A 10613-nucleotide genomic window follows, 5' to 3' on the forward strand; every position below is an offset into this window, starting at 1 on the left:
AAAAACGTCTGGTCTTCTTTAACATCTTGAAGACATTTCACTTCTCATCCGAGAAGCTTCTTCACTTCTAACACCAAATTCATCTAATTCAAGGATTCAAAGCGTTTGTTGTCATGTGTGCAAGAAAAAGCATTACTCTGTACAATGAAATTCTTTGTCTGCTGTCCACACGCAGACTGGTTAATATGTACAAATAGCTAAAATACAAATAGCATGAATAAATAAATGGAGAAAACATCTGAAGTATTAAATAGATTTATGTGCAAAAGAGCAATATGTGAGATGACCTGATGTACAAAAAATATTATTACTGTTAAAACAGGTCAGCTGTTCAAGAGTCTGATGGCAGTGGGGAAGAAGGAGTTGTTGAGTCGAGATGTTCTGGATTTCACACTTCTAAACCTTTGTCTTGAGGGCAGAAGTGTGAACAGTCCGTGTTGGGTGTGTGTGGGGTCTTTGAGGATGGAGGCAGCTCTCCTCTGGACTGTGCGATGGTAGAAGCTCTGCAGAGAGGGCACCGGGGTCCTGATGATCTTCTCTGCAGTTGTTATCACTCTCTGCAGGCGTTTGCGGTCCATAGCAGTAGGTCTGCTGTACCATGCAGTGATGCAGCTGGTCAGGGTGCTCTCCACAGTACAGCTGTAGAACCTGCTGAGGATATTGGCCGACATACCAAATTTCAAATTCATTCGCTACACTTTTAGGGATACTGGTCACCTGTGGTTGTTGTATCATTCCCTGTGTCAAAGGATTGTTGGTAAAAATGATGGCTAGGGTTGCGGACCCTGGACTGGTGGATTCAATCTACCTGATGAACTTGGAAGCCAGAATGTGGGCCGAGGAGTGATACAACACGAGGTGTGGTGACATTCCTTTTGGAATGTCAAAAGAGGGAATGTGGAGATACAGAAATTCTTTTATTGCTGCCATATAATCTGCATCATTATAATTGCATTAATAACATTCTTTACAGCATTATTCCATTTAATAATATTTCTTACAGTATTGATATTGCATTAAAGTTGTAGATTGAAGATGTCCATTTGAGGATCCTTCCATTATGTTATCTTTTATTACAAGTACGGTTAGAAGTATTTTATACACATTGCATATTTGTGCTTATTTTGAGTTGATGTTCGGTTCATTAAGGGTCTTAAGCTTCTCTGGCGTGACTGTCCAGGTGATACATGCTGAGGGAAACTAGAACATAGAAGGATAACTGCAATGCATGCTTACAACACATATAATCTAGGAATGTGTCAGGCCTGAGGCCTTAACTCATTTGGAGTCTCACTATATTTTACTCCACTTGGAAACAGATGACCAGAGTCAATAATTAGCCCCAGAGACCCTGAGGGCTTGAAGTTTATTACCTTGTATGGAAGGTGTTATAGAAAAGAGAAGTTCTATGTCTGTTTATAGCTATCAAAGATGTACAAGATGTACGATTAACTGTGACTAATGTCTGGAACCTATTTTAATATGTCATTGACGCCATGGGGGGGCATGTACCCCACTGCTTTATAAGTATCCACAACATGTATTTTGGTCAGAAGACATATGTTGATGTTTTCTCCGGGCTGTTAATAAACTCACCGTTTGATTGCACTTTTCTGGGGCCTCCGTGGTTTGTGACACTGCTCTACATTGATCGATTTCGCGACACTCAGCCTCCTCAGGAAATACAGCCGCTGCTGAGCCTTCTTGACCAGCTGTGGGGTGTTCAGTGTCCAGTTGAGGTTCTCAGTGATGTAGACACCCAGGTACCTAAAGCTACCTAAAGTAGGCATACTGCAGGGGTGTCCAACTCCAGGCTTCGAGAGCTGGTGTTCTGCAGGTTTTAGATATCACCCTGGGTCAGCACACCTGAAAAAAATGATTAGTTCATTGCTGGGCTTCTGGAGAACTTCAAGACATGTTGAGGAGGTAATTTAGCCATTTAAATCAGCTGTGATGGATCAAGGACACATCTAAAACCTGCATATATTGACAGAGCAGTTCCCCTTGGTGGCTGCAGTTTGAAACACATCCCAGTCTGTTTGGGCAAAACAGTCCTGTCGGATACTCTCAGTCTCTGGGGTCCACAGTTTCACAGGTTTGATGGTTTCAGTTTCTGTCTGTAAGCCGGGTACATGAACAGGGAGATGTGATCAGACTGTCCAGAGTGAGGACGTGGTGCAGCCCTGTATGCACCCTGTATGTTGCTGTAAATATGATCCAGGGTGTTCTTGTCACGGGTAGGAATGGCCACACGTTGATGGCATTTTGGGAGTACAGTCCGTAAGTTGCACTTACTAAAGTCACCGGCGACGATAAAAACAGCGTCTCAATGAGTTGTCTCTAATGCGCTGATGTCGTCAAGGAGTTTGCCGAGCGCTGCTGCGGAGTTAGCGCGTGGCTGGATGTAAACAATGACCAAAAACACAGCTGACAACTCCCGCAGCAGATAGTAAGGGCGGCATGTAGCATTAAAAACTCCACGTCTGGCGAACAGTGCTTCTGGATAGTCTGCACGTTTCACCACCACGATTTCTTAATGAAAGCACACTAGGGTGACCATATTTTGATTTCCAAAAAAGAGGACGCTTGGCCCAGTCATGAAGAACTTAGTAATACTGTTTGCTTAAAGAAAATTTTAACATATTTAAACGATGCCTTCTCTCGGTTAATGAATGGTGAAACAAAAATGTCATATAGACTTTTACAAGTCAACAAGGGCAGAAAATAACTTAAAAACCTCTGGAATTAGATAATAGTACAGAAATAAGGTCTCATCTCTATAAGAAAAATGACCAGTACCGGGATGGTACGACGGAAATTTCTTTTGCAGTTCGTCTGAAAGCTGCAGTTGCGCTTTGGCTGGTTTTAAACATCACCAGACATCACTACTGCATGCTGTCTGTCCCGTCTGTGAGCGCAGAACAACACTCACAGCCGCAGCTCAGGGATGACGTCACACATATGGGTCCTCTGTAGGAAAACCAGGACATTTTCATCAATCTCGAAAATCCCCCCGGACACCCCAGACAGAACGTGAAAAGTGGACATGTCCGGGGAAAAGAGGACGGTCGATCACCCTAACGCACACACACGTCCCCCGATAGCCTTACCGGAGGCTTCGAAGTCCACTCCTGGGGTCAGCTGACTCACTAGGCCTCGGTGCTTACGGGCCTTCCTGGGGGTGGTGGTGGTGTCTCCTGGGGTGAACAATGACTTGAAGCTCCGGTGGGAGGGTAAAATCCAGAAGATTGTGTGAGTTACCGATGTCCAGTAGTGCCTGTCGCGGATATGTTAACAGTGCACAGCACTTATCCAGTGCAAAAAGAACAAAAAACAAACAACAACAAGTCGGCATCTGAGAGCGGAGCAAGCAAACACGTCTGCCTCGAGGGGCGCTATGATAATGTAAATGATGGAGAGTCCCTGATTTTAAACCCTGCTGGGAGTGGTCCCTTAACAGGGTCATGGACCCATTTTTGATCATCGCCATAATCACGGGAGCCAAGGTGTGAAAACAGGTGTGGGTGATTATCAGCAGAGGTTTCAGGTGAAACCATTGTGAGACCCTCACAACTAAAATACACAATCAGAAATATCAGGATGGATAAAGATATAATTAGTGTTGGAAAAGAAATGACCCCAACCTCTCCCACAGGGGGACTGTAGAAAAGGGGAGAGGCCAAAGGTTGTGCCAAATTTATAGGGCTGCACCTAAGAAGAAGAAGAGGAGGATGAGGAAGGGCTCTGACTGATAATGAGGAAAACTACAGGTGTGGAGGTCCTAAGAGTCAGGATATGAAGGACAGTTTGGGGTTCTTCTTCTATGTTGTGTGTTTATGAAGTGGCTGTTTGATGTCAGCAGTGTAGAGGTCTTAGCACTCCTCACTGCACAGCTACACTATTGTTTAGTTTGTGTCTGAGTGTGTGGCTGAGTTGGACAGATGTCTGTCCCGACATCTGTCAAACACTCTGACCGAGTTCTCTGTTGATTGTGATGAAGAGAGGAGCAGTGATGGCGTGAGTCCAGCAGAGGGGGCTGTAACACCACAGGTCAGAGTCACACTGAGCCCGCTGTTATCAGTGGCTGCTGACAGGAGAGTGACCAGCAGGGGGCAGCAGCACACTCCAGCCTTCGTGTCAGTGTGTCCCTGTTCTTATGATTTTCAACACAAATATTAACCTTTGAGTGTGAGTGTGTGAGATTGTGTGTGTGTGTGTGTGTGTGTGTGTGTGTGTGTGTGTGTGTGTGAGAGAGAGAGAGAGAGAGAGAGAGAAAGAGTTTGTAATAAACCAGAGTGAATAAATGAGAGAATAAAAGCCTCAACATGATGTTGGGGGGGACGCCTCCCGTCGCTTCCCATAATGCACTGTGTCATAATGTTGGCAGCCAGATCCGAGCCCCAGAACAAAGACTCGACCTTCAGATGTTTCATTCATCGAACCTCTGAGCAGCAGGATACACACACTCACACACTCACACACACAGACACACTCACACACACACACACTCACACACACACACAGACACACCCACACACAGACTCACTCACCCACACTCACACACACACACACACACACACACACTCACACACACACACAGACACACGCTCACACACACACACTCACACACACACACTCACACACACACACACTCACACTCACACAGACACACGCTCACACACACACACTCACACACAGACACACTCACACACACACACACACTCACACACTCACGCACACACAGACACACACACACACACTCACACACACACACTCACACACACTCACACACACACACACACACTCACGCACACACAGACACACACACACACACAGACACACACACAGACACACAAACACAGACACACACACAGACACACACACACTCACACACACACTCACTCACACACACACACACTCACACACACACACACTCACACACACACTCACACACACACAGACACACACACACTCACACACACACTCACACACACACACTCACACAAACACTCACACACACACACACACTCACACACACACAGACACACACACACACTCACACACACACACTCACACACACTCACACACACACAGACACACACACACTCACACACACACTCACACACACACACTCACACAAACACTCACACACACACACACACTCACACACACACACTCACACACACACACTCACACACACACTCACACACAGATGTCTGCAGGTCACAGAGTCAGAATATCCTCCGCGCTCAGCTGTTTTCTTTCAGATCCACACTGAATCATTAATCCGAGTTTGCAGCTGAACTTTTCCACTTTTATATATTTGCTTAGTTTTTGTTCATTGTTGTTCAGAGGAGGGACGGCTGACACAACAAGCTGCAGAGAAACACCTGAACAAGTCCACAGACCAAGTTAGTCTGACCTGCTGGTTATGTATATATGTGATCACAATTGTTATAACACTGAGGGCCTCGAACACGTCCCAGCACCGAGACCAAATCTGAAGAATCTTCATCGCTCTATTTTAGTCTCTATAAAAACTCTGTGTGGAGTTACCTGTGGGAGGGACCTCAGCAGCAAGAGGTTGACCTTGATTGGTCAGTGGCTTCACCATAGATCCATCTTCCTGTGAGTGGAGGGTTTGATAGCAGATTGTTTATAGTCTTCAGACATCCATAACCACAGCTGGCATCACTTCCTGTTTCTCCTCCTGTGTGTGGAGATGAAACAATAATTAATCATACATGATGGAGTCACTGATCGGGTGTTGTTAACCGCTCTGCTTCCTGCTGTCACTGAAGGGTTAATCTCTTCCTCTTCCCGTTGGACGGTGGCAGCGTCTCTCACGGTGTCCGTCCTGCTGTTGGGGGACTTCCTGAGCTTTCAGCCAGCTAAAAGGTGGTGTTGCTAAGTGACAGCGGCTCAGCCGTGGAAGCGTCTCCTCCCCGCTGGCCGACCAGCTCTGCAGCCAACACTAAAACCAAACGCACCCGAGGGCTCTCCAAACACACCCATTCTTCCTTTGATGAGTGTTTCCTGCTCCCGCAGGGAGCCTTCACTCCTCCTCCTCCTCCTCGTCCTGCAGACCTGCTCTGAGTCAGGAGGAAGAAAAGCGCCCCGGTGTCTGAGCGAGCTGGCAACCGGCGAACATCATGGCGGTTTCTCTGCTCAGCTGGCGGCGAGTCAAAGATCGACCACATGGAGACGCCACAAACGGCCTTTTAGCGCCTTGTTGTTTCTGCATGAGCGCCTCTGACTCGGCCTTTGTGTCGCCGTCGCTCTGCTTCCTGTCTATTGGTTTATTTCTCAGAAAGAAGGTGTCAGGATGCAGGGAGGCTTTAATCTGAGTCACAGAAGAAGCAGCAGCAGCTCAATCGTCTCTGCAGGCTGAAACTGGTCTGAAGCTTTTACTGATCATCAATCAATAATCACTTCTCCCCCTCAGAGTTCTCTCAGTTCACGGCCAGAGGCTGCAGGCAAGTAACACCGGGTAGGCTTGACTTGAAGGTCGAACTTTGTCTCTAAGACCCATCGATGGCGGCGGTAGAGCGTCTGGACACGAAGCGTTTATCTATGACCTCCTGACCCCGGCGGCGCCTCCGTTTCTCACCTCCTCCTGGTGAAGACAAGAAGTCTTTGTGAGGCAGAGTCTCATTACGCCGCAGGAGCTGCTGCTCATTATGTCGCCTTCATCCAATCAGAGCTCGATCTGCTGCCACTCTGTCCGATAATGAGGAATTTAAAGATTACAGCTGGACGAGGAGGAAGAGTCTTCATCAGGCAGGAGAAATAAAATAATGGGTGTGACCTCGTCTATCAGTGTCTCCTCTGAGTCTGACTTCCTGTTTCCTGTTAGTCTGTGACTGCGATCATCACTCTGAGCTTCTTGTTTCTTTTTGCTGCTTCTTCACTTATCGCTGCTCACTCCTCTGTTACTATAAGTGATATTGATCACTTGCTGCTGCATCATCATTCAGCTATGAGGATCCGTAATGTCCCACAGCCACTAACATCATCATATCAATATATTTTTAAACTGAAGCTCAATAATCAATAAACTGATTAGCTTTTCTCAGAACATCAGTCCTTATATCATAATTACTGTTATTAGATATTGACATGTATGCTACTAAACTTACTATTACTGTGTGTTTCTGTCTGTACCTCTGATCAGGTCTGATTGGTGAATGTTCAGGACGCAGATGAGCGTCTAAATAACCGACGATAATGATAAACGGGCTCTGTCCTCGCCGTTGTCATGTTCTGGCCCCGCCCTCTCGCAGCGTTTAGATTTCCATCCAAACAAAGCAAACTGGAGACGTTTGTGTGCTGATGTTCAATGACCTGCTTGACTGAGACCCATTGAACTACTTTTAATATTTTAAATGTTATATTATTTGTATAAATTGATTTAATCTGTTATTTTCTTTGAAATAGCATTTGTTTATTTTCCTTTAATTTTATGTCCCATTTCGTTGTATTTTGTTTACATTATTTGATGTCACAGGAATTAGATTTTTTTAATTATATTTTTAATGAGTTTTGTAAACTGAGTGCATTTCTATTTTATCTGCCTGTTTTGTTTTATTTCGTTAACATTTAATGTTATTTGACGCAGATGTTTATGACCTGAAGTTTAACCACGAATGTCATGAGCTTCTGTCGGTGGGCGAGGGCGGTGCCTGTGGTGATTTCCTAACCCAAACAGTCAGACACATTTCCAGCCTGAAGCATGAGACTCATCCTCGCCGCCTCTGACAGGAGCTGAAACAGCGATCTGACCCAGAGGTCACCAAAGGAAGTGTGATCGGGGAGCTTTAATTTCACGTGTCTGAACGTTGGAGGCCGGTTTAAATAAAAAAAAAAACAGCTCCTTCATCTCTTTGTTGGTTTGAAATGTTCGGAAGAGCTAAACGATGTCAGCTGATCATCAGGAAAGTTTCTGATGGTGGCCTGAAGTCCTCCGACTTCTGATCATACAGGCTTCATTAAAGCAACCATTTCCTCGTCACATCTGACACTTCCTGTTTCTCCTCAGAAGGTCAAAGTCTTTTCAAGTGTGATTAATTAAAGCCTGAGAGCCCATCATTTATCCCGACCCTGAGTGTTTCCTATCAGAAACCGAGCACGCCTGTGAAATGATGTTGATTTAAAAATGAGCAGCAGCATTGATAAGACGCCGATTCATTTCCAGTTTCAAAACGTGTTTTAAATGAATCCTCAGCAGATAACAGCTCTCATTCAGGAGGCAGGAGAAACTCAGTCTGCAGAACAACGAGCCTCATCATCACAAAGCTCAGCCTCTCATGGTCCACAGGAACTCAGGTAGGCTTCAGCACTGACACAGTGGGCTTACTTTAAACCGGGTCCATTCGGTTCTGGTCTCCTGAGACTGGGACTGTAAACTCGGCTATATTTCTTCAGCAGAGTTAATTCTATTAGCTATGCTACTCGAATCTAACCACATGAAAACTGTCAGAACCTTTGACACCCAACCAAAACTGAGTTTAGTCTCCACCTGTGGACCAATAAGTAAGTAAATTCTCTTTCTATAGCACATTTATAACCAAAGCAATTTACAGTAAAATAAAAGATGAGGTTTCTACATCCGGAAAGGCAGACGGCGTGGAGTGAAGAGGATGCAGACCCAAAATGAGACGATGGAGGCAGAGTGAGCTGATGAACAAAAAGCGAGCCTTTATTTGGCTACACAAAACTATAAACAAAAGGAAGACAAACAAACAAAAACCTAAACTGGGGTAAGCTAAACGAAACATGGAAACATGGGAGGAGAAACGCAGCAGACAAACTGACAGAGGACTAAATACACAAAGGGTAAAAAGGGAGTGAGGACCAGGAGGGAAACACAGCTGGGACTAATCACACACGAGACAGGGAGGAAGCAAAACAGAATAACACAGGACACGGGAAACTGGAAATACATGAACATAGAAACCATGATGACCAGACGTAAGACAAAGAACACGGGAGAGGCACAGTAGCAAAACCTCAAGACTAGAAATCACCAAAATACCAAAGAATAACTGAGCTAGAAGTACAAAATACTAAACCATGAAAAACCACTAAATCACAGAATATTAATAATCAAACATAAACCCTCTGACACCAGACCTATAATCATCACACGGTGTCTACCCATCGTCCAATCACAGCTCCAGAAACAGGCAGTTTACATTATCTTAGATCTTAAAACAGATGTTTTTCTGAGGTCACTGCCGAGTTTGAGTGTAACAGCTGCAAAGACAAGAGCTGCTTTTAAAATAAACTTCCAACATGATGTTCAGGGGATTTATGGACACAGGAAATCACCATGTATGCAGGTTTGTCTCTATGGGACAGTATTGAGCATAGAAACCACAGAGACTCTATTCTTTAAGATCAGCTAGCACATCCTCAGACTGAGCCATTCCCTCCAAAACTGACAAAATGAACAACGGTAGCAGCTTCTGCAGTCTGACAGCTCCTGTGTTTATGATCCAGCAAATCTACAGCAGCACTGACCATAAATAATAAACCATAAATCTAACCTAGTGGAAATTCATCGAAAGAAACAGTTAGCTATCTGCTAATCAGTGCTCAGTCACACACAAATCAAATCCTTAATTTCACAGTGCACCAAACTGGAGCTCCACCTCCTTGTATGCTCTGTTAGTACAATGACCTAACGGGAGCCTTATTATTGGTCACATGATGTCTTTACAAATGCTCCAACAGCACAAAGGTCCAGTTCAGGTCAAGCTAGCAGACAGCTAGCAGCTACAGCCACCTGTGCTGCCACTGACCTGTCAGTCAAAGAGGCCACGCCCCTAATAATTTAAACAGGTAAGTTATAGAAACCTTCGTACAGTTGGTACAAAGGACAAATTATATATAGAGACCAAATAGTTTGTGCGTCAGGCTGTAAACATGTTAATTTTATGGGGACTAAATCACTGCTGCCTCTGGTGGACATTAGAAGAACTGCAGGGTTTTTCAGCCCAGGTAAGATCTTCAGTTTCAGTTCTTTGGGAAGTGTCAGAGAGGAGGGCTGGGTCTCTTTCTGAAACACTGTGGGTGCATTTACAATAAGAAGCGAGGAACGAGCCAAAAAGCTGAGCTTACTGCCAGAAAAACACTTCATGAAGATTAAACTGAGGCAGCCAATCACAGCAAGGCTTGTCCTTCTAAAGAGATGGGGAGTTGCGTCATTATTACACCCAATCGTCCCATTCGTTTACACACCTCGTGATAAATAACACACTTTATTGATTTAATGCCTCTTTACACAAACATGAATGCCGACTCACAGGCACCCAGAGACCCAGATCTTGAGAGCTGGTTTCAGTATGTCTGTGAGCTCCATCAGCCGGTCTTAGGTCTGTATGTTTAATGATCCTCAGCAGTCATTAAGGTACAGTCCAGAGTCATGTGTCACAGTTTTACTCCTCTGCTGCATCACTCCATGTTTACTCACATTATCAGCCGTCTGGTTTTTCTAAAATCTTTTTTTTTTTTGGTTTGGAGGGCTGGGTCGTAGTCTGCAGCAGAAAGCTGCCCATTATCCTCTCCAAGCTCACTTCACATGAATACAGAGTAGGAGCTGATTAGCAGCA

General features: G+C 44.9%; 1 protein-coding gene and 1 long non-coding RNA gene across 4 annotated transcripts; one reads left to right on the top strand and one right to left on the bottom strand.

The window, feature by feature from the left end:
- Nucleotides 1-239: 239 nt before the first annotated feature.
- Nucleotides 240-6846, bottom strand: LOC146370118 (uncharacterized). 3 transcript variants are annotated; one of them, XM_084907940.1, is made up of 3 exons: nucleotides 5557-6846; nucleotides 1597-1866; nucleotides 240-651 (listed from the first exon to the last, which is right to left on the bottom strand). In XM_084907940.1, exons 2-3 carry the CDS (start codon nucleotides 1788-1790, stop codon nucleotides 324-326), a joined length of 522 nt encoding a protein of 173 aa, XP_084764066.1. In that variant the 5' UTR covers nucleotides 1791-1866; nucleotides 5557-6846; the 3' UTR covers nucleotides 240-323. The 3 variants fall into 3 exon arrangements, with proteins under 3 accessions (XP_084764066.1, XP_084764065.1, XP_084764067.1); XM_084907939.1 differs by having other exon boundaries at nucleotides 1597-3277; XM_084907941.1 differs by having other exon boundaries at nucleotides 240-648; nucleotides 1597-5686.
- On the top strand, nucleotides 6716-8088 carry LOC146370119 (uncharacterized). The gene is made up of 2 exons (XR_014797139.1): nucleotides 6716-6801; nucleotides 7175-8088. It is a non-coding gene; the product is annotated as an uncharacterized LOC146370119 (long non-coding RNA).
- The last annotated feature ends 2525 nt before the right edge of the window (nucleotides 8089-10613 follow it).

This window comes from Perissodus microlepis, chromosome 16 (assembly GCF_051167445.1).
Source record: "Perissodus microlepis isolate ML-2025 ecotype Zambia chromosome 16, ASM5116744v1, whole genome shotgun sequence".
NCBI lineage: Eukaryota > Metazoa > Chordata > Actinopteri > Cichliformes > Cichlidae > Perissodus > Perissodus microlepis.

Coding starts and splice junctions, on each gene's coding strand:
- LOC146370118 (XM_084907940.1), bottom strand. CDS start 1,790: ATGCCTACTTTAGGTAGCTTTAGGTACCTGGGTGTCTACATCACTGAG. Junction 652..1,596: donor CAGAAAAGTGCAATCAAACG/GTGAGTTTATTA, acceptor CAATATCCTCAG/CAGGTTCTACAGCTGTACTG.